Source organism: Loxodonta africana, chromosome 20 (genome assembly GCF_030014295.1).
Source record: "Loxodonta africana isolate mLoxAfr1 chromosome 20, mLoxAfr1.hap2, whole genome shotgun sequence".
NCBI classification, from domain to species: domain Eukaryota; kingdom Metazoa; phylum Chordata; class Mammalia; order Proboscidea; family Elephantidae; genus Loxodonta; species Loxodonta africana.
The window spans coordinates 75,629,722-75,654,078 of record NC_087361.1 but is presented as its reverse complement, the minus strand read 5'-3'; the positions used below and the strand labels follow the sequence as shown (position 1 = coordinate 75,654,078).

Sequence of the window (24,357 nt, the reverse complement as noted above, 5' to 3'; positions counted from 1 at the left end):
TGCGCTGAAATTCAGCTGTCTGCAAACATGGCTCCCTTTTCAATTAGCTTTGTCTTTTTCCCCCCCTTTTTGCAGAGTTTCCATATTTGAATGTCTTCCAGTAGAATTATGAGCATTTTCCCATTTTACCCTTTAAATCCTTTTGCTTTTAACTATCCAGTGTTGACATTTGTAAAAGATGTGAAGTGCTTTGCTATCCAGTTTTTCCCCTGGCATTTTGCAATGGTTTGTCACTGAAATTGTATTAGACTACTTAAAAACAACGCAGATCACCCCAAGTATCTCCAACTGGAATGTGAAAGCTAATAGGAAAATTGTTTGTTTTTTTTTTTTTTAAATCACTGGTCAATATAGAATGTATTTTTCTCTGACCATTAAGATGAAATGGTGTGTAGCCAAATCTCTCCAAGATTTGACGTAATTCTTCAGGAATATAATAACTCTGATGCCAGAAAAATCTCCACTATGGCCTGGCACTGCTTTGGAAGGTTGATCTTGCTGGATGTAAAATAAACCACAGAACCACATAGGGGCTCAGATGATGCAATGAAAGGATTTGCTGGTAATTTCCTTAAAATGAAACAATGGAAGAGACGGGTGTTACATTTATAATACATCTCACTATTTTCTCTGTCTTACAGGGATTTTTTAAGCGAACAGTCCAAAATAACAAAAGGTACACATGCATAGAAAACCAGAACTGCCAAATTGACAAAACACAGAGAAAGCGTTGCCCTTACTGTCGATTTCAAAAATGTCTAAGCGTTGGAATGAAGCTAGAAGGTAAGATTCTTCTAAAGACTACTGCCTATTAAAACTCTTCAAGGACACAGACTTTAGAACATTATGCTTATAATAGGGTAACATTTTCCCATTTTTTTTTTTTTAACACTACTGACAATAATGTAAGCTACGTTGTCTTTTGCTTTGTCTATAGAATGAGTCTCATTTCAACTCTGGTAAAATCTACCAGGGAAAAATTTAAATATCTGAGTTGTCCCCCTGTTGAGTTTAGCAGATGCCTTTGACACTGAAAAGGTCGGGGCTGCTGAAAACAAGATGAAAGGGAGTCAACTGAGAATGAATAAAACTAGTTTGCAAAAATAGAGAAATTAAAATATCCTTTAAATTTTCAAACCAGGGTGGCCTAGTAAAGTTTGAATTCAGTCTTGTGTAAATAGGTGTCCTAATTGTGAAAATCGTTAGTATTAATTTCAGGATTCCTGAGTAAGAGTTAAAGCCTTTAATTGTGAACAGGAGTTTCTTGCGTAGAATATCAGTTTTGATAGCATGGGAAAGCACATCCTCCTCTTTTAAAGATAATGACTGAATCTGCAAAATGAATTTGTGAAGCAGGAAACAAGAAAACTAACGAGCTAGTAAATTGGTAGCAATGGTCTGACCAGAACACACAAGCCGTTCCTCAAAAGTTATGCTACCCTTTATGTCGAAAGAGCGGAACCTGTACTTGTCATGTACAGATTGGCAGGCAGTAAAGTTAATATGTGACTGCTGTAAGTAATTTGTAGTTCCTGGACTATAGTGTGTTGCTGTTTTCCAGCCTCTGACCTACCGTCTTTCCCCAGATTAAATATACTGCAAATAAAGCAATAACAAGGGATACATATCACTGATGGTGCCAGATCCAAGAAGGCGTTTTCTTTGATCAATGAGGCTCGGGCTATTTTTGTTTGGAGCTTTTCTATTATATGGAACTCAGACTTGATGGAGATACTCAAAACAATTCAAATAAATCTGCTGACTTGCTAACAGATTCTTCCAAATAGAAGTAGCCACTCTGGTTACCCTGAGGACAGTTAAGTCAGTATTGCTTTCCAGAAGAAGTCCAGAAAGGAAGTAGTTGATGCTTATTAATTTCTTTATCATCAATCACTTTATTATTTCCCAAAAGTGAACTATTATGGTGGGTGGATGGATGTGCGCTATAGTAGGAGACTAAAAAGATCAAGTGTGGTTAAAAAGCAAAGGCTTTGATTTCATACGATGTCATTTCATATATATATATATATAAATAGACAAAAGGAAAAAGATTGCCTTTCTTTACCTTAAAAAGTATACTTTCTTGATTGTAAGTAACTTGTGGTACATAGGCATGTTTCCTTAACGGTGATATGAAAAACAATAATAACTTATCACCCAGATGAAAAAAAAACTCTTTATGATCTTGTGTACTGTTCTGTATACCTAGCATTCACAATAAATTTGTAATGCTGTACTAATCCGAAGATAAAAAGCTCAAAAACGTAACCTCCAGCAATTTCAACATGTCATAAGCTGTCAGAGGTTGCTGGTTTCTGTCTAATTGCCATTGGCCACTAAAGGCTTGGAGAGAACTATATGAAATAACTTATGAAGCACAGCCCCTGACTCCACACACCACTGGAGTAGCGGACTCTCTTGACAGCTTCTGAAATGAACTTGCTGTAATTATGTCCAGTTCTGCTTAAATTAAAAGCGATCACTCGTGCTTATCTGACGCCCACTCGTCGTCAAGTCCAGGTGAAAATGATTTTTCAGGAAGAATATGTACCCTACCCTTTTGCAACAAAGTAGCCCAAATAGCTTTCACAGAGGAAGATGTCCTAAGGGAAAAGATTCACAATTTAATCCAGAAATGTATTATTAGATATATTTTCTTCCTAGCAGTTTGGGTTTCCATCCATAGACAGAATCACAAGATAACTGGCGTAATAGAAACTAATACTCTTTCCTAGCTGAAAAACAGCTATTCTTTCTTAGCAATACAAAGTATCCACTCTGTGTAGCAAAAATTATGAAATCTCATTAACCAAAGGGTTAATATGTTCCTACATATCCAAAATATTTTTTTGATGACAAAACAGGCTTGCAGGAAAGAATTCATAAATCAAAAGGACATGGCTTTTTTTTTTTTTTTTAAGTTTTCTGGGCTATTGTAATTAAAACAACCACACACATAACACTTCTTGTCAGTTTTCAACATTTCTCAGTAGTGGTTTGATCTGGAGAATGCTAATAATTTGAATTCTGTTTATACCCTTATTTCCTTTTTTTCTCCCAACAGCGGTAAGAGCTGACCGAATGCGTGGAGGAAGGAATAAGTTTGGGCCAATGTACAAGAGAGACAGGGCCCTGAAGCAACAGAAAAAAGCCCTCATCCGAGCCAATGGACTTAAGCTGGAAGCCATGTCTCAGGTGATCCAAGCAATGCCCTCTGATCTGACCATCTCCTCTGCAATTCAGAACATCCACTCTGCCTCCAAAGGCCTACCTCTGAACCATGCTGCCTTGCCTCCTACAGACTATGACAGAAGTCCCTTTGTAACATCCCCCATTAGCATGACAATGCCACCTCATGGCAGCCTACAAGGTTACCAAACATATGGTCACTTTCCTAGCCGGGCGATCAAGTCTGAGTACCCAGACCCCTATACCAGCTCGCCTGAGTCCCTAATGGGCTATTCCTATATGGATGGTTATCAGACGAGCTCCCCGGCAAGCATCCCACATCTGATACTGGAACTTTTGAAGTGTGAGCCAGATGAGCCTCAAGTCCAGGCTAAAATCATGGCCTATTTGCAGCAAGAGCAAGCTAACCGAAGCAAGCACGAAAAGCTGAGCACGTTTGGGCTTATGTGCAAAATGGCCGATCAAACCCTCTTCTCCATTGTTGAGTGGGCCAGGAGTAGTATCTTCTTCAGAGAACTAAAGGTATGTCATCAGTTATTACAATTTATAATGCCCTTTTCAAGAAAGACCTATGTTCCGAATTAATATGTTCTGGGTGTGGGTGCTGAAAATACATTTTCTTTGTTCTTGTTACTTTTGTTCTGTTACGTAGTAGAGGCATTTTTTGACCTTGATCTCAGGATCATTGCACTTTATGTGGCTTTTAATTTGTGAGTATGACATTTAACTTAAAGTATAGGAAATTTTGGGTTTCTCCTGAGTAATGGAATTAGTCCTTATTTATTCTCTTTACCTCAGGTGGTTTATGGCCAGAAACTTTAAGTCAATGTGAAAAAGCACCTTGTAAACTGTATCTTAAAAGATCAATCAAAGAACTATATTATAAGTGATTCCATTTTGAAGGTTTCTTTCGAAGAAAAAAAAACGCCAACATTGAGTTGTGTTTAGACTCTAAAGAATGCAAATGATACTTACCTCTGGTTAGTAGTATTAAATAGGTATTTACTACGTGTTTACCTTGACAGTAGGTTGGGAAAGGCTTTGTTTTTGGAGCAGATTCCAATAGGATGTTTACTGTCATTGGACGGGGAATGGGCAGACGGTGAGTGCTCATCTACTCAGATTGGGTTTTAGTTCTCATAATCTGTCACTATGTCTGTCGTTAACTTTAATGGATTGGTACATTGTAAATACTGTGCTTGTTTGTATGAGGATCTCTATTTGACTATGTAATTATCTTATTTCCTGAAACTTAAGACTAAATTAATGTGGGTAAGTTATTTAGATGTTTTCGGAATCTAAAAGTGGCTACCAAACTGCACGTGGTAGTCAGTGGGTTTATTCTCTTTTCAAAAGAAGGAAAGTGCGTCCTGGATTTGATTTCTGTGCATATATCTGTTGCAAAATCAATTTCTTCCTTTTGCTGTCATTGGGGGAATGTGTGGCTGGTAAATATCTGTGGCTTCTGATCATCTAGGACAATCAGAGGAGATTTTAAAACCTCCCAAGAGAAGGAAAAATAGAAAGCAGAGTTTTTACGTTGAGCGTTACTGTTAAAAATTGTCTTGTGTAGATGGGCTAGGGAATATGGAAGTCATGTGCACCTGAAAAATAGTGCTTTTCATAGCAGTATGTGTTAAGTACTGTGATGTGTACATGGAAACAAAAAAGTTATCTGAACTGATCCAGATAAGTTAATAGAATACCAGGATGCTGTTCAGACTACTGGCATAAACAGCTCCTGATTCTAATGTCCTTTATTGCTGCATTTAAACATGGGCTGAAGCTAGAGAGAGTAGGCTGCAGAAGGGAAGCCGAATATATCAAGTTAGCACAGTAAGGTAGAATATTTTGTGTGTGTAACCACTTTGTGATAATCAGGGAAGAAATCGGGGATTTAAAAATGAAAATGATAATTTTGGATTCAACTGAAAAGTTAAACACCAAAAAAACCAAACCCATTGCCACCTAGTCGATTCCGACTCTATAGCGACCCTATAGGACAGAGTAGAACTGTCCCATAGAGTTTCCAAGGAGCGCCTGGTGGATTTGAACTGCTGACCTTTTGTTTAGCAGCTGTAGCACTTTATGACTATGCCACCAGGGATTCCAACTGAAAACCCAGGTAAAATAAAAGGGAGGAAAGTGTAGTCTTTGCAGTGAGATGAACTGATTTGAATTGTCTTTGCCACTTAATAATTATGTCTTCATGGGCAGACTGTCAATCTCTCTGAGCCTTGGTTTTCTCCTATGTTGAAACTATGCGTGTAGTGTTTCTGGGGGGTGGGGAGAATAACAATACCTATACTGAGGCAGTTTTGCAGACAATAAATAAGAGTATGTAGGTAGGTAGAGCACCTAGTACTGGGGATCTGACATATATTAAAAAAAAATTTTTTTTCCATATATTAGATGCTCAGCAAATTGATGCAAATTAAAAATTGTTATAATTGTTTTATGAAGTGTGCAAAGCCTTTACAGAATATTACCTTAAATTCAGGAAAAAAGCATGCTGTTGTTCTCTCTTACTGTCTGACATTGGAAACATCACCATGTGGGTTATAGAGGAGTGAATTGTCCAATAAGTAGCAATTATTTAACCAGTACTAATTTTTTTTTTTTTTTTTTAATTGAGGACCTAAAGTTTGCCTGGCAGTAAGTTGAGTCTAAGATGAAAACAAAGTTGAGTAACAAAGTATTTCCTCTTAAGAACTTTATGATAAGAAAGTTTTATAAGACAACTGAAGAAAATAAGGATGTATTTCACAAATCCACAAGGAAAGCAGCATATACTATTTGCATGTGAAAAAGGAAACACAATGAAGTGAGCATAGCTAGCCATTATGAAGTAAAATGTCAGAGTGCTAGGAAGACAGTCTTTCTCCCCACGTTTTCTCTTTTTTCTTCCTACCGTTGATAGATTCTACATGAGATTCTTTTTATCTGGCACAAGGCTTAATTAATATTTGGCTAAAATATAAATGTCTTTGGGAATGGGTCATATTTCAGTACTTTTATCCTGTTTACTGTGTCTATTAGTCTCTCAGGAGAATAAGCTTTGAAAAGGAAAGGAAAAGAAAGTACAAACCCAGGGGGGACCTTCAAGGGGTGGTTAAGCTCCCCCAGGAGAAAGAGAAATGACTCACTTCTCAGTTTATCTTGGGCTTACGTTGGACAGGAGTGATTCAATGTTAAGTACTTTTAAGGGACCAAAAACAAAAACAATTCAGAATAACTTTGGGAGAGTTTAGATATAGAATTGTGGAGTGACAATTCACATTTGGTAGCATTCTTTTTCTTTTCCTTTCTAAATTTACTTTGTCAGAAATCAGAGCAAGTTCTTGGAAGCCAGCAATGAGGCATACCCATCACAGTGCATTTCTCCAGGGCAGTGGCGTTCACATTTTTTGGCCATGACCTTCGGTTAGAAATACACGCACACACACAGACACAGACACAGACACACACACACACATACACACACACACACACCCCTGAGCGAAAGTTTCACTAGACAGTATGAGACCCTACCTGTCACACACACTGGTATTTTCTATTCTATTCCTCTTTGTTATTATTTACGATTAGTTGCCGTGGAGCCAATTCTGACTTCTGGTGACCCCAGGTGTGCAGAGTAGACTGCTCCGTAGGGTTTTCAAGGCTGTGATCTTTTGGAAGCAGGTGGTCAGACCTGTTTTCCGAGGTGCCTCTAGGTGGGCTTGAACCGCCAATCTTACAGCTAGTAGTCAAGCGCTAAGCTGTTTGCACCACCCAGGAAGTCTAATTTATTTCATGTTTTTAAAAATCCTGGTCATGACCCACTAAACTGATTTCATGACCCACTAAGAAGGCATGACCTGCGATTCAAGAAGCACTGCTCTAGGGAAGGTTCTATGGGCTTGCTTTCTGTGGGCATTGCCTGCCTGCCATCACTAAGAACCACTCTTAAAAATGGCCTCTTCTACCATGCATCTCTGAAACCCGCAGCCCCAGGCCTCATTCTGTCTTTCTGCAAAAGCTTTGATATTTTAAATATCATTTGTTATCTTCACAGCAAATTACGCATGGCCCCTTGCTGACTCTTCCAGGAAAAGTTACACTTTCTACCATGTATTACAGGAGAGAATATAGATTTCATTTTTTTTAAAACAATTTAAGGGGAAAGAAGGGCCAAAGGAAATTTTGGTGGCCTGTTTTGTTTTTCTACACACCTACAAGGTGCAACAAATATATTCTGGTTTCCATTTCAAAATAATAGCAGAAGAAAGGAAATTATAACTCCCAAACTCTCAGCTTTTGCAACAGCACACATGCAGCAAAAAAAAAGAGGGGAGAGAGAGAGCACTCTTAGAAAGTATGAAATTTCAAAGCTGGAAGAGGAAAGGGGAAGAAGGAATTGAGGACATGTATAAGTAAGCTGCTTTGTTTTTCCACACACCTGTAAGGGACAGTCTTGGTCTCCATCCAAAATATTGGCACAAGAAAGAGGAAATTAACACTCTGAAACTGGTCAGAACAGCACACATGCACGAAATGATTTTCCTTGCCTAGAAACCCGATTTTTCAGAAGTGGAACAGATATGGAGATCATTTAGCTCCACCTCCTCCTTATATAAGGTCCTTATACAAGGTCTCCAGGTGGTGCAAACGGTTTGTACCCAGCCTAAAGGTTGGAGGTTCAAACCCACCTAGTGGTGCTGTGGAAGAAAGACCTGACGATCTGCTTGCGGAAAGACTATAGCCAAGAAAACCCTATGGATCAGTTCTACCCTGTAACATGTGAGGGTTGCCATCAGTCAGAATCAACTCCACGGCAATGGGTTTTATTTTTCGGTTTCTTTTTTTTTTATATATATAGGCGTACCTTGGAGATATTGTGAGTTTGTTTCCAGACCACTGCAATAAACCAAGTCACATGAAAGTTTTGATTTCCCAGTGCATATAAAAGTAATGTTTACACTATACTGTAGTCTCTTCAGTGTGCAATAGGATTATGTCTAAAAAAAACAATGTGTATACCTTTTTTTTTTATATATATATATATACCTTAATTAAAAAGTACTTTATTGCTAAAAAATGCTAACTATCGTCTGAGCCTTCAGCAAGTTGTAATCTTTTTGCTGGTGGTGGATCTTGCCTTGATGCTGATGGCTGCTGACTGATCAGGGTGGTGGTTGCTGAAGGTCGAGGTGGCTGTGGCAATTTCTTAAAATAAGACAACGATGACGTTTTCCGTATCTATTTCTCTGTGGCGTGCAAAGCTGTTTGATAGCGTTTTACCCACAGTGGAGCTTTTAAAATTGGAGCCAATCCTCTCAAACCCTGCCACTGCTTTATCAACTAAGTTGATGTGATATTCTAAATCCTGTGTTGTCATTTCAACAATGTTCACAGCATCTTTACCAGGAGTAGATTGCATCTCAGGAAACCACTTTCCTTGCTCATCCATAAGAAGCAACTCCTCATCCATTGAAGTTTTATCATGAGATCGCAGCAATTCAGCCACATCTTCAGGCTCCACTTCTCATTCTAGTTCTGTTGCTATTTCCACCATATCTGCACTTACCTCCTCCACTGAAGTCTTGAACCCCTCAAAGTCATCCATGAGGGTTGGAATCAATGCCTTCCAAACTCCTATTAATGTTGATATTTCAACCTCCTCCCATGAATTGAATGTTCTTAATGGCATTTAGAATGGTGAATCCTTTCCAGAAAGTTTTCAATTTACGTTGCCTAGATCCGTCAGAGGAATCGCTATACATGGCAGCTATCGCCTTATGAAGTATATTTCTTAAGTAATAAGACTTGAAAGTTGTAATTCCTCCTTGATCCATGGGCTGCAGGATGGATATTGTGTTAGCAGGTGTGAAAACAGCATTAATGTCCTTGCACATCTCCATCAGAGCACTTGGGTGACCAGGTGCGTTGTCAATGAGCAGTAATATTTTGAAAGGAATCTTTTCTTCTGAGCAGTAAATCTCAACAGTAGACTCAAAATACTCAGTAAACCATGTTGTAAACAGATGTGCTGTCATCCAAGCTTTGTTGTTCTATTTGTAGAGCACAGGCAGAGGAGATTTAGCATAATTCTTAAGGGCCCTAGGATTTTCAGAATGGTAGATAAGCATTGGCTTTAACTTAATGTCACGAGCTACATTAGCCCCTCGTAGGAGAGTCAGCCTGTCTTTTGAAGCTTTGAAGCCAGACATTGACTTCTTCTCTCTAGCTGTGAAAATCTTAGATGGCATCTTCTTCTGATGTAAGACTGTTCATCTGTATTGAAAACCTGTTGTTTAGTGTTGCCACCTTCATCAGTTACCGTCCTAGATCTTCTGGAGAACTTGCTGCAGCTTTTACATTTGCACCTGCTATTTCGCCTTGCACTTTTATGTTATAGAGAAGGCTTCTGTCCTGAAACGTCATGAACCAAACTTGGCTAGCTTCAAACTTTTCTTCTGCAGCTTCTTCACATCTCTCAGCCTTCAAAGAATGGAAGAGAGTTCGGGCCTTGCTCTGGATTAGGCTTCGGCTTAAGAGAACGTTGTGGCTGGTTTGATCTTCTATCCAGACCACTGAAACTTTTTCAATATCTGCAATAAGGCTGTTTCATTTTCTTATCCTTCGTGTGTTCACTGGAGTAGCGCTTGTAATTTCCTTCATGAACTTTTCCTTTGCCTTCACAACTTGGCTGTTCGGTGCAAGAGGCCTAGCTTTCAGCCTATCTTGGCTTTCGACGTGCCCTTCTCACTAAGCTTAGTCATTTCTAGTTCTTGATTTTAAGCGAGAGATGTGTGACTTTCCCTTTCACTCGAACACTTAGAGGACATTGTAGGGTTATTAATTGTCCTAATTTTAATTTCAGTATTGTCACGTCTCAGGGAATAACGAGGCCTGAGGAGAGGGAGAGACGTGGGATAGGCTGGTTGGTGGGGTAGTCAGAACACACACAACATTATCCATTTAGTTCACCATCTTATATGGGCATAGTTCATGGTGCCCAAAACAATTACAATAGTAACGTCAAAGATCACTGATCACAGATCACCATAACAGATATGAAAATAATAATGAAAAACTTTGAAATGTTGCGAGAATTACCAAAATGTGACACAGAGGTGCGAAGTTCTTGGAAAAATGGCGCTGATAGACTTGCTCGACACAGGGTTGCCACAAACCTTCAATTTGTAAAAAATGCATTATCTGCGAACTGCAATAAAGCAAAGCGAGATAAAACAAGGTATGCCTGTACATGTGAAGAAACTGAGGCAAAAGAGGGAATGTGATTTGCCCAAGATTGTACAGCTACTGGATGGCAGAGCTGGGACTGGTAACTCAGGTTCCAAGAAGCAGTCCTTTTGTGCATCCTCCCTCCCCATCCCTTAGCACTTGTGCGTGCATGCACGCGCACATACGAGCGCACGCGCTCACACACTAATACAGTAAATCCTCTGGGTTACAGACAACTCCTACTTGTCCTTTAATGTTATGTAAATTTGCCCTCACTTTGAAATGAACCAAGCCCTACTTGCAACAAATTCTTCATCACAATTGCCTTACTTGCTGCGTGGGCAGCTTTTAAATCAAGAACTTATGTACCTGTTCCGACTTACCTACAAATTCAACTTAAAGACACACTTAGGAACAGATCTCGTTGGTAACCCAGAGACTGTCTGCAGTGTAACCTTTGACTCCAGAAAATACAGGCCTTTGCTAGTGAAGCTAAAGCAAATCTCTAAGTTATCAGAACCCCATCACTACCTTCCAGTTACTGAATCACTCATCATCAGGGAGACAGATTTCCCCTGGGTCCAGACAACGCACTGGGAACGACTGAGTCACCTTAGAAAGCTACAATTCTTTCAGGCCACTGGGGTATCTTTCAGTATAGTGGATTTACCAGCTGGCACTTCTGGGTCTTGAAAGAGTTCCTGAAGCATTCCTGAGTACCCTCTCTGCACAGAGTTTACTCTCTGGGAGAATCTGGTTCAGCAACAGCATCTGGGTTGTGCTCGGGAGTTAAATAACCACTAACCATGATTGTATTCTGTGCTCTTCTTGATGCTGGCCATGCTCAGCATGAGCTACTTTGTATTATGTTTATGAAGACCAGCAGGAAGAAAATGCACCAGGATCGTAGCCAGGTGATAGATTAACCACTAATTATAAAAGTATTAGAAATCTTTCTGAGATAATGTCTTACATTCAGTGCACCTTCTAATCTTGAAACCAAATCTGTCTTCAAATGGCCTTGGAATATCTTAAAACACTCTTGAGTTTTTCCTTGTGTTTTTGGAAATTATGAGCAAATTCAAGACCTCCCCACCCTGTGAAAGAGCTGTGTTTTTGAGTTAAGAAGGTTGTATTTTTTCCTTCAGTTATTTTTCTTTCACCTGTATCTTGAGTATCTCACAAACAAAAGAGCTGTGAGAAAATTATTCCCACTTTGTTGAACAACTAACGAATCTGGAGGATCTCTTTGATCTTCTCATGAGACCAGGTGTCTTAAGAGGATTTTGAGAATGGATACATAAGAACTTTTCCTCAATGAATGATGCTGATATATGTGGGAATTAAAATAAATAAATAAGTTAATCTTAACTGCAACACATAACTAGCATTTCTATGGAAACGAGGTCTCAGAAACAGAGGGAGTTTGTGCCAAAGGAATTCAGCCGTGCTGAAGCCAGTTTTAAGTGTCCTTTTCTCTGGTGGTGCAGTGGTGAAGAGCTATGGCTGCTAACCGGAAGGTCAGCAGTGAACCCACCAGGCAGTCCTTGGAAACCCTGTGGGGTGGTTCTACTCTGTCCGGTAGGTTCACCGTGAGTTCAATCTACTCGACAGCAATGGGTTTGGTTTTTCTGTTTGTTTGTTTGTTTGTTTTCTCTACAGTGAGGGGGCGGGAAGTAAGGATTATACTTTTCGTTTTCTTTGGTGCATTACAGAAGCTTTCTGAGCAGAGTTTTATTTTTATTTATTTTTATCATGCTAGATTGTATCCCTTTCCCCAAGCCTTCGCCTTGTCTCACCTTTCCCAGCCGATACCAATCTACAATCTGAACCTTTACCGCATCTGTCCCAGTTTTAACCTGTGTTCTTCAGTAAACTTGTCAGGTGCCATCAAATCGATTTCGACTGATAGTGAACCCATGTGACAGAGTAGAGCTGCCCCAGTGGGTTTTCTTAGTTGTAATCTTTATGGGAGCAGATTGCTAGGTCTTTTTTCCCTGTAGAGCTGCTGACTGGGTTTGAACTGCCATCCTTTCGGTTAGCAGCCAAATGTTTAACTGTTTGTACCACAGGGCTCCTTTTGGTAAACTTTCTTAGTCCTTTTCTAGGAGAGAGGAATAGAGAGACAGACAAAGAGAGAAAAAGTGAGAGAGAAAGAGACTGACTGACTCCACTGCACCTTCCCACACCCACCTGCCAAGACTGCTATCCTTTGCTTTTGCCTCAGACTTGGCATCAGGAATCATGAGTCCAATCCCAGCATTCCTCCTTGCTCATGTGGCATCTCAGAGGGACAGCCAGCCACTTGCCTCACCTTCATTTTCACACGTTTGGATGAAAAGGCCAACTCCTGAAAGTAAATTATAAGATGGAAACAAACTTTCAAGTGATTTCCAGTCAAGATGGGAGAAATGTTTATCTGAAAGCAAATTAAACCACCTGTTCTCCCACTCATCCAAGAGATATCAGAATAAAATTAATTGACCCTGTATTGGTTTACAAGGAAATGAGAAAACTGGCTTTGCTTCCACTGGAGGTGGACAAGGAGCTTTCTCCTGTTCTTGTGAATTTGGAGAGAACATGGGCATCAGCAGGTTTGAGCTGGTGGTCTCTCAGGTCTCTGCCGGGCATTGAACATCGGCCTCTATGATTTCTTCCAGGCAGACCTGAAACAAGCCTCTGCTCTGGCTGATGGTGTCGAGGGTTTGTATTATTCTAGCCTCTCTTGCTTATGCATGGGTTAGTATGTACATGTCTATTATTGATTAAGGAATCTGTTATTTTTGACTTCTTGCTTACTATTCATTGGATGAATCAGCTCTTTGCAGTTAATACCTGTTTCTGCAGTGGCTGGTTCATTGGTGGGCAGCTGAAAATGCCCATCTAATCATGGGGCATGCCTTTCTACCTTGTTGTGTTTTTTATAGTGATGTTTCGAAAGTACACCAGGCACCTTGAAACTGCTAAGCGCTAGTTACTTATTTTTATTAAGGTATAATTTACATGTCATAAAATTCACTCTTTTTAGTGTGTAGTCAAATATGATACAATCCTGTAGTTTCCCTCCCCCAAAACAAATTATCCTGTGCCCTTTTGTCGTCAGCTCCTCCCCCACACAAACCCTGACAATCCTGATCTGTTTTTGTCCTTATGTTTTTTTATTTACTTTTTTTTTCAAGCATTAAATTTGCTTTATTCAATGAGTATACATTTGCAAACTGCAGATTCAATTTGTTGTTTTTGTTAGGTGCTGTCAAGTTGGTTCTGACTCGTAGTGACTCGATAAGACAGAGTAGAGCTGCCCCACAGGGTTTCCAAGGAGCAGCTGGTGGATTTGAACTGCCGACCTTTGGTTACCAGCCGAGCACTTAGCTGCTATGCCACCAGGGCTCCTAGTCTCCTGAAGCTTTGTTTCAGCGTAGCCAAGCACTGGTAGTTTTCGTGCAGACATAGCCTCCATGGGAAGCCAGCATATTTGGTAGAAGTGTTGGTGCTGATGGCCATAGCTTCACACCAGGTTTTCTTGTTCACACACCCGATAAGCTTCCTGTTCCTATTAATCTATTCGTTATCTACTAGAGTCATGGGGAGAGCATGAGAATAGCCAGCCACACCTAAGAAAGCCATTTGTCTAACCGGCTTGGCCATTGGCAGGTGTCTGAATAGGAATGATCAGAGTGGAAGAAAATGGGCGTTTTCCTTGGTCTGCTCAAGGTCAGACGGTGAAGCAGAGAAGTAACTCTCCTCTGGGTGCTCAAAATGCCCACTGTAGTGCTGGATGCTGTCAAGCCGTTTTCTGACTTGCTCCCTAGGACAGCCCTGTGATGGGAGCACTGTATTACATTGCCATCTGCTTAGAGAGTGCGAGTAATAGCCCTACATCATCGCTCTCACAGAACATGTCTTTCCAGAGGGAATGTCCATTTGTCCTCCCTCCTCATGCCTCGGGCTGTACTGGCATACAGACACACACGAGTTCACTGATTTGTAAAAGTTTGCTAACTAGTTGTTTAACCAATCCAACCAGTCGTTTTAATAAAATAATCTATTAGTGACCAATACAATTAACCAAAGCAATTGAATCAGTTTGTGTGGATCAGGGAAGGAGGGGATGAGAGAGAGAGATGAGAGGGTGGTGGGGGAAACCAGGAGAAAAAACCCAGAAGGTAATCTACTCGAAAGGCATTATTAGTAGATGAGGGTTTAAGGAAGAGTCAGGACCAGTAGAAAGTACTTCCACTTTTCCACATGTCTCTGACTGCAGGCTGGGAAAATAAATGATAATAATAATAATAAAAAAAAGTTGCTGTTGACTTGGACTCATGGTGACCCCATGTGTGTCACAGTAGAACTGTGCTCCTCGGGGTTTTCAGTGGCTGATTTTTCTGAAGTAGTTTGCCAGGTCTTTAATAGCTATCAATTAAAAAAAAAATACTGAGTTTTTATTATGACCTAGGCAATTGTTAAGTGCTTTATGTGAATTATTTCATTTAATATTAACCAAGCCCTGTACAGTAGGCATTATAATTCTCACGTTGCAGATGAAGACACTAAGACCTAGAGACATTTATGACTTGCCCCAAGTTACGTAGCTAGTATGTGGTAATGCTATCATTAAAGCGGACTGACAAAAATGTGTATGGAAGCCCTTTGTAAACTGTAAAGTACTTTATAAATGTTATTATTATCATTATACCCATACTCATACCATTTTCTAATTGGTCTTAAAGGACCTCTAGTACCCTTTTCACTACAGAGAGCAGTTTATCTTAAGTTGGCCCAAAGGCATATCAATTCTTCAGTTTTTGGAATCAGAGGAGGACGTTATAGGAAACCGAGTATAGAGCAGTTCAGTAAGCCTGTGTCTGAAGGCGAACGGGGATTGCCATTGGTTGTAGAGACAACTCTGGAGCTTCTAAACCTTAGTTTGTAAAATGGGGTTATAAGCGGAGGTAGCATAGGAGGGGGCAGTCAGACATACAGCAGCAGTGTGGTCCTCTCCACCAGTGACACCTGGATTGGCTTTCCCCGCCCACTCCAGCCCCTCACATGCGCAGCGCCTGTCCTTACTGTATAATCAGCAGAAGTGGTTTTGTCAGGTTGTCCACTTAGAAGCAGTTAGATAACCTGTTTGTTGTATGTTGTCATATATTAGAATAATCGTTGTTGGGTGCCATCGAGTCGATTCTGACTCATAGCAACCCCAAGTGACAGAGTAGAACTGCCCCCTCGGGTTTTCTAGGCTGTAATCTTTATGGGAGCAGATCACCAGGCCTTTCTCCTGAGGAGCGGCTGGGTGGGTTCGAACAGCTAACCTTTCAGGTAGCAGCTGAGCACTTACCATTGCACCACCAGGACTCCTTAGAATAATTAGAGTCGCTGCTTACTCCACACTGTACTTGCCTAGCAGGGCAGACAGATCACTCACAGATCTTACGGAAAACTTGCCCATGTGGGTTCCTCAGTGCTCTTTGATCCTGAGTCTGAGCCCCTGGTGCCCACGTCTGCTCTCTGTATCCACTGTCATCCAAAGTCAGGTAACGGGGAAAAAAACAAAACATGACTCATGTGTGACACCCTTTAACATACTTTAGAAAGACTTTGCCCTGTGAACTTGAGGTAAAATAAGCCTTTTTATTTTCAAGGATAAGTAAAGAATGACTTTGCTCTGACTTATTCTTCTACAGCTTGAGAAGTAGATCATACAAATCTTTGAGGGCTCAAAATCCATTTTCAGAATGGCTGCATGGAAACTGGACATTTAAGCTATTCTTCACATTAAAGACATTAATCTCTAACCCAAGAACGCCACCCACACTCAAGAGCAGTGACATATACTACATCACCTATCCCAGCAGTTGGGTCTTTCTCACTTGTCTGATACTTAAAACTGAATTCCCTTCTGCACTTTGTGCTCCTGCACATTTGGCCAAGCACAAGCGACATGGGGGCCCTGGCTGGCTCCTTTGGAGACACCCTGACATTCTGCATCATTTTCTTTATTTTCTCCACTCCCCTTACCCACAACCTTTTTTTCCTTCCCTCTAGACGCCCCTTCTCTTTTATGGGCTTTTCTTTCTTCCCGTCCTATCCCTAAGGCTTTCCAGGGGCTCCTGTAAGTGATATTTTGTACAGAGCATACAGGTACCCCAGGGACCAAATGGCTGTAACTCCTGTCCTGAGCTCTGTATGCATTTAACCTTCAGGTGGAATGTGGTTCAGGAAGGAGGGCGATCAGTACTCTGTATGTAGGTCTGAGGATGAACACAGAAGGCTAAAAGAAACACTTGGATAGACAAACCGTGGAAATGGGGTGTATTTAATGATAGTAGATGGAACTTCTGTGTGGTTTTCCCATTGTGCCAGGTGGAATTCTACTCAGTGGTATTTTTCACTGGGGTAGTATGTCAGCTTTGATGGGCAAGGGCAAGAGAGAATGCTGAAACTGTGTGCTTAGCCAGGTGAGTATGTATGGATCCCAGGTACTTTTTCACACAAAGGGAACTTTAAAATTCACTTCTTGTTTTCAAAAAGTTGTAAGAGTTCCTATGTACCATAAGGCAGTTCTGCTTCCACACCTCCACACAATCCTACAAATAGTCACCAATGTTTCCCTTTTTAAAAAAAAAAAAAAAATTTATTTTTTGTTGTTGAAAAAAAACACAGCAAATCATAAACCAGTGTATCAGTTTCTCCATGGACAATTCAGTGACATGGATTGCATTCTTCAAGTTGTGCATTCTCACCCCCGTTTTCTGAATTGTTCCTCCACTATTAACATAAATTCACTGCCCCCTAAGCTTCCTCTCTAACCTTTTGAGTTGCAGTTGTCAGTTTGATTCCTTACAGATTGTTCTTTAAAGGAGCACAGTGCTCAAGGTGGAGCTTTTCTCACTTTTAACTTTCTCCTTGGGAATCATTTTTGACCTATCAGGACCAATTCTCTGAATTCTTCACCTATGGTGTACTCTGGCGGAGCAACTGAAAACTTTGAGGAGAAAAATGAGAAGTCAGAAGCACCCAGGGCTATTGGGCACTGGTTCCGTTCATTTCTCTCAGAAAACTAAAAGGAAACCACATTATCTTGAACATTTACAAATGTCAGCAGGATTACACAACATTCGGGATCAACTTTACAACCTAACTTGATCTGCCATCTAATTCTGTAAGAGTGCGTTTTTTCCTTATGTGACAGAATAGTTGGCCAATGGGTCTAAAGTCTCTTCTTCATTGTGCAATAAGAGAATTGCAAAGGCAGAGTGTGACACCAGGCAGGCACCTTTCCAACACCGGTCTCTTTCCTTCATTTTGGGAGCATGGATGTAACTGGCCTTTTATACATGGTTCGCCCTTGTTGGTTTTTACAGTCTACAGTGGGACCACCTCCTGTGAATTGAATATCACATTTCTAAATACCCTGTTTACAGAATGTTTCACCTGGGAGAGCAGTATAATTATTTCATTTAAATTAAAACCATATTTTTATGGGAATGAAGCAGAGGAGACGCTGGATGCAGGTTGAATGAACGCATTCAGGACTTAAAGGAAGGAGGCAAACTGCTCAGTGGTAAAGGTGACGCATAGAGACTTTAACTTTTAAGCAACCTTACATAAGTGCTCTCAGTAATCTGAAAATTCTCAGAATGGTGTTGTAAATGACTTCTTCATCAGTGCTCTTGATTTTATACCTGCATGCTCACATTCATTTGCTAGAAAATAATTACGGGCACTCACACACAGGTTGGGGGCCCCAATAATTCTCCCTAACGGATCTTGTGTGTGTAGATCACAGAGTTTTGAGTGCATATCCTGTTTTCAGACACGTTCTCTGAAATGTTGGCTCATTCGAAGGACTGTTGTTTTATTTTGACCACTGTATCCTGCCTACTCAGAAATCGCTACAAATGCTTCTTTACCACACAGATCTAATCATTACAGTTGCGCTTTTTTGATCGAAAGTTGTGGTGAATAAGAGGCTTTAGTTATTGCCTAATTAAAAAAAAAAATTACGAGATATTACATTACCCCTTGTGCAATAATGATTAGTGCAGAAGCATTAGCAACAGAATTCTTCAGAAGTTTTCCTCTGGGGGATGAAAAGCTGTTACATGATTTTGACTAGCTAATCAAATGTAATTGGGTAGCTTGAAGTGCCTTAGATTTTCCTTGTACAGTTATCAAAGCAGGAAATGTAACTCGTGGAGCTGATGAAAGGCGCCTCTCATGGTATTCTTTCAATTATAGATCTTACAGAACAAACGAAAGAGAGAACTCTCCGCTGCTAAAAACTCTGAGGCTTGAAATGCCTCTTAATGTTAACTGCTGTATTAACTAGTTAATGCATTATTATATATTTTAATTGATTCTTGCTCTAGCTTAATTTTTTTTTTTTTTCCTAGCTTTAGAGAGAGAGAGAGAGAAATCCGGATCTGTTTGGTGCATATCCGAAGTGGGGGGGTGCTTGAGCACAATACCATAACATTGCTGTTTATGCCCAGGTCAAATTACATCAGTTATTGACGGTGAAAACAATAGCCCTGGTTCGCTTTTGTGGGGAGTAACTTGCTTTAAGAACATTAATATTTTGCACCCCTGTATTGGGATTTGTGGTATGAATGTTTTTGAAGGGGTTTTATTGGGCCATTGAGAATTACCTTTACGGTTTTGTCAATGAAATGTTGCAATCTCAAAAGCATAACTTCATTTCAGTCATACATTTGGAAGGTTCCAACTGAAGCTTTACCTTTTGAAGAGAATCAGAACACATGAAACCTGCATTTCATTGGGATGTAGCATTTTTCTTTAGATCTGAGTCACGCTCCTGTGCTGCCCCTGAAACACTCCTGGTGTGAGTCGGGAGTCCTGAACTAGCGTTAAGCCAGAGCTGGTTTTTATTTATTTATTCGTTCATTCACTTCCTTGTTCATCAAACATTTATTGAGCTGCTAAACCAAAAAAAAAAAAAAAACCAAATCTGTTGCCACAAGTCAATTATGACTCATAGCAACCCTATAGGACAAAGTAGAACTGCCCCATAGAGTTTCCAAGGAGCACCTGGTGGCTTTGAACTGTCAACCTTTTGGATAGCACCTATAGCACTTAATCCCTATGCCACCGTGGTTTCCTGTGCTACCAGGGCTTCCAGTGAGCTCCTACTCTGTGTCAATTCCTATGTTAAATTCTGAGAGATAAAGACAATTGCGGTCTTCACTGGGCACGTATTAGGTTGTCCTGGGTGCTTTTCTCAATTGAAGTAGAATTCCCTGGCACTGGGGAGTCCTTGGGTGGTGCTGCTAACCAAAAGCTTAGAGGTCAAGTCCATCCACAGGCACTTTTGCAACAAAGGGCTGGCGATCTGCTTCTGAAAAATCTACCATTGAAAACCCTGTGGAGCACAGTTCTACTCTGACATACACGAGGTTGCCATGAGCTAGAGTCGACTTGACAGCACCTGGCACCTGGCATTTACGCAGCACTAAACACAACGCGGAGCCCTGGTTGCGAAGTGGTTAAGAGCTCAGGCTGCTAACCAAAAGACTGGCAGTTCAAATCCACCAGCCGCTCCTTGGAAACTCTGTCGGGCAGTTCTACTCTATTCTGTAGGGTTGCTATGAGTTGGAATGGACTCAACGGCACACAACAACACAAACACAATGCAAATCCTGACTCTGGAATCTTCTAAAAGTATGCCACTAGGGTTTCCACTTGGTTATAACAGGCACGCAGATGATTCTGACTACACTTATACCAATTTTTATGATTATATTTGAAGTGAAAAATACAATTTATTCTCATAGGAAACTTGACACCCTTTGAGAAACGCTGCATTTGTCCAATACTGAGGAAAACAGAAAGATCGAGGTTTTCACGAACTGCTGTGCAAGCTCTTTGGAGGGGCCCTAACCCAGTATGGGAGTATGGGGAAGGGGAGGTCTGGTGGGGGAAGAAAGAATTAACTCCGAAGGAGAGTTTTGAAGGTTAAATAGGAATTGCTAACCAGATGAAAAGGCAGGATTGAAGGGAGGAGGCACTGCTAGCAGAGAACAGCTTGGGGAAAAGTAGAGATGTTAGCTTTGTACTTTGGGGAACTGCATGCAATTCCCTCTGGCTGGAGGGTTGAGTGTGTGGGGGAAGTGACAAGATTTAAAGCTGGACAGGTCAGCAGGGGCACTTCGGTAAGGTTCTTATACATGGATTTTATTCAAGGCAAAGGGAAGCCACCCAAAGAATTAAACCCAGAGAGATTGGAAATGCCCCTAGGAACTCCTGGACATGCGTATGCCATGTAATTTCACGGTTTGGGTTTTGGTATAGCTTTCCTTTGCTTCCCAACGTTTAGCTAAATTGCATTCCAGGGTTTTCTTTGTATGTACTACTGAAATGTATCATTGTTGTAGTTATTGTCGTCGTTGTTATTGCGAAGGTATACAGTTGGTACCGTTACTATACTTGGATATTTTTGTTCTTTCCAAATGGGCCTTTTCCCTCCAGGTAAATTCTGTTGATTGGTAATGTGTGTGCACTTGAAGCCTTCATCTTGTATCATGTTTGATTTAAACAGATGTGATGTTTTAATGTTTTTCGGTGTAACATTCTTTTTGACCAGGAATGTGTTTTTCTTTTCAGTCTCAAACTGATTTATTGCTGTTTATTTCATGTTCGTTGATTTAATGGCACCAAATTAGCCTTCCAGTTTATATACACATTCAGAAGGCTGTCTAGCCAAGTGAATCTAAAGTGATTACACATCAGATTTTTAAAACTACTTATTACCAGTCTCCGTCCCGTTCCTGATGAATCATTCATTCATTCTTTCAATTAATTCATTCGCTTAAATACCCACTACGTACCAAGCCTTGTTTGAGACCCTGGGAATACTGTAGTAAATAAGATCAACAATGGTACTGCTTTGATTGGTGCTCGTATTCTAGTGGAAGGAAAGCAGATGATAAGGTAACAGGAACTGATAGAATAAAAGAGTGAGTGGAGTATGGGAGGGAGGACCAGTTAGAGGGGTTCAGGGAAGACTGTTATGAAGGGTTGACCCTTGAGCTGAGATCTAAAAAGCAAGGAAGAACCATCTTTGCTTGATCTGGAGAGGAATGGCAAGTGCAAAGGCCATCAGGTAGCAACTACTTTGGTGTTTTCAAGACATATAAGGAAGGCCAGTGTGCCTAGAAAGCAGTGATTGAGGGGGAAAGGTGGCTCATGACAAGGTCAAAGAGTTTGGCAAGGACCAGCTCATGTAGGCCTTGGATTTCATTATTTGGAGCAGGAAATGATTGGGGAATTTTAAGCAATGGAGTACCTTTATCAGATTCTCATAATAAAAAATGCTCCTCTGGCTCAGGTGGGATATGGGTTGAAGGAAAGAAAGCAAGAGCTGAAGTAGGAGGTGGCAACCTAGGATAGAGATTACGGTGGCTTAGACCAGGGCGTGCCAGTTGGAGATGAGGGAAGTGGATGGACTCAGGACGGAATTTGTTAAAAAGAGCTTTGAGAGGAAATGATGAGACAAACAAGACTCTGGGTTTTTGGCTTGAGCCATTGGGAGCCTTTCGTTAAGAAGGGGAACCAGAATTCCTAGGGATAGGGTGTGTAAATTTTCTCAAAAGCTTCCTCAACAGATAAATCCAGATGCCTGAGCTGATCCTCAGATGGCCCCTTTTGAACCATTAATTTATTCTGATCCCTGTTTTCATTCAAGAGAACACAGATAAGAATCTTCTTTTAAGCCCCCTGTGATCTACTTCAAAGTTTAACAGCAGTCAAGATATTATTTTATATGCAACTTAAATCTGTCCAACTGCAGTATGTGTCATTTCTCTGGACCTGTCAGTAGAGACGGGACATCTGGTTACCCTTTGTTTGGCCATAACCTTTTGTATGGTTACTTTTGGAATTACAGCTACATGAAAACCTAAAAATACTGTCGTTAAGGGATCCAAACCTATTCCAGCAATTAGTACAGAGGTGTCCAGTTAAGACTGGACCTCTATGCTGTGACACCAACTGACCAGATTGCAAATCCAATATTGGGGCGATGCACAGGGAGATAGTGGCTGAGAACATTTAGGACTTGCCCCACATGATTGCCCCAGTTCTAAGAATGGCTCTGAAGAAAGCAGGGAACATTGAACCCCTTGTTTTCTAAGTGTAGAATTTTACCTTTTTACAAAGTATCTTGCATACCTTAGAATGGATTCCATAGAAGAATTTGACCCCAAGTTTGAACCAGTGGCTTGACATAGGCTCAGTTTGTTCTCCTCCAAACCCAAAAAACCAAACCCATTGCCATCAAGTCAATTCCAACTCATAGCAACCCTATAGGACAGAGTGGAACTGTCTCATAGAGTTTCCAGGGAGCACCTGGTGGATTTGAACTGCCAGCCTTTTGGCTAGCAGCCATAGTACTTTAACCATTATGCCACCAGGGTTTCCTGTTCTCCTCCATAGTCCTTTTTTGAGGTAAAATTGCTGGTTATTTTAGATGCTCTTTCTATGCTTTAACTCCAGTCCTTTAGTCATCTTTGTTGCTCTTTCAACTTTCTTTCCTATACTAGCACAAGAAATTCAAGCTATGATCTTTCCAATACTTCTCTTCCCCCAGGGCAGAGCAGTGGGTGGTGTTTGGATTAGAAGACAAATCCAGGGATTTATCTACAAAATTCTAGATGAGCATGAATATGTCATACAGACAGAATCGATAGCCCTGCTAATAGCAACGAGTGTTTTATCTCTTATAATTCTTAAATCTCCCAGTATTCCAACAGGACTTGGTTTCTAACTACTTAGTACCTTACTTCATTGACTTCTAAGCATTTGAAAAATGATATATATTTTTTTTTGTCTAGTATCTTTGTGGCTGAAGAAACTTCTTTCTAGTTCACTTACTAACCCAAGCCAGTGATCACTTACAGCAGAGGCTGATCGAAGCTTTGTGAACCTTGACTCTTATATAATTCAGGAATCTCTTGATGAAAAAGAAAAAAAAAAGCAAAAATATCTTCTTTTTACATATTTATGAAAACATTGGACCTTGTGCATACACATTGCATGGGTCCTTCAAAGAGCCTTGGAAGTGCCCGTACCAGTGAAGGGTCCTGTGGCTTTAGCTTATTTAGTATCATGATATTTCTGCCCCGTGAGCTAGAAGTTTATGTAAATGTTAATCTTTTTAAATTTGATCTAATAGGATTTAAGTCTAGAACACCCAAACTAACTAAAATAGATATTAGCCCTAGCCACCTTCACTGAGTTTTTCTTTCTAAAAGTAATTTCTTATTGGCTGTGGTACTATGAGGATAGTTACACCTATTGGCTAAAGAGATAATTTTTCTGTGAGCTAAACTCAACATTTACAGCATGATTAGACCCTCTCCAGCTATTCAGTCTTCCCTATTCCACCTTCCCCTTACCTCACATAGACTGGCCAATGCCAAATATAAGTCCCATGGGTTCTACTCTACTCTTCTTACCCTAAGAGATCTCTAATATGAATATCAAAAAAATTTAATAGAAAATGCTGTAAGTTCTCATTTCAGTTCTGATGAAGGATTCATCAAATAATTCATACTCTTCAGTAACCATAGTAATTTCTGGAAGATGCAGGTTTCATGGTGATCTCATTAGAAACATGGGAGGTTTCCTACGGTAAGATTATGAAGTGTGTGATAAAGGCTTGGGGATCTTCATCACACTGTAGAAATTCAAATTTTCGATTCTTAAGAGGATTCATATAAAAAAATCATTAGATAATCTCACATTTCCTGTTTAGTTTTATTTCCAGTCTTGCGTTCCACATCTAAGTGAAAAGATGAGAATCTCTAAGTGACTGGTTAAGGAGAACATTTAAAAAAGTGGGGAGGCAATGAACAGAATTTCAAATCCTCATGGACCCCAGACTTTCTGGAGCCATGGAGGCTGGATGAACCCACAAAA

The 24,357-nt window shown here is 40.4% G+C and overlaps 1 protein-coding gene across 1 annotated transcript in view; it reads left to right on the top strand.

Annotated features, from left to right (window-relative positions):
• NR5A2 (nuclear receptor subfamily 5 group A member 2) overlaps positions 1–24,357 on the top strand; it is a 149,831-nt gene that overhangs the window by 5,550 nt on the left and 119,924 nt on the right. The window contains exons 3-4 of the mRNA XM_010590191.3: positions 642–783; positions 3,065–3,711. Of these exons, the coding sequence (XP_010588493.1) occupies positions 642–783; positions 3,065–3,711 (789 nt within the window). The remainder of the gene's footprint in view (positions 1–641; positions 784–3,064; positions 3,712–24,357) is intronic.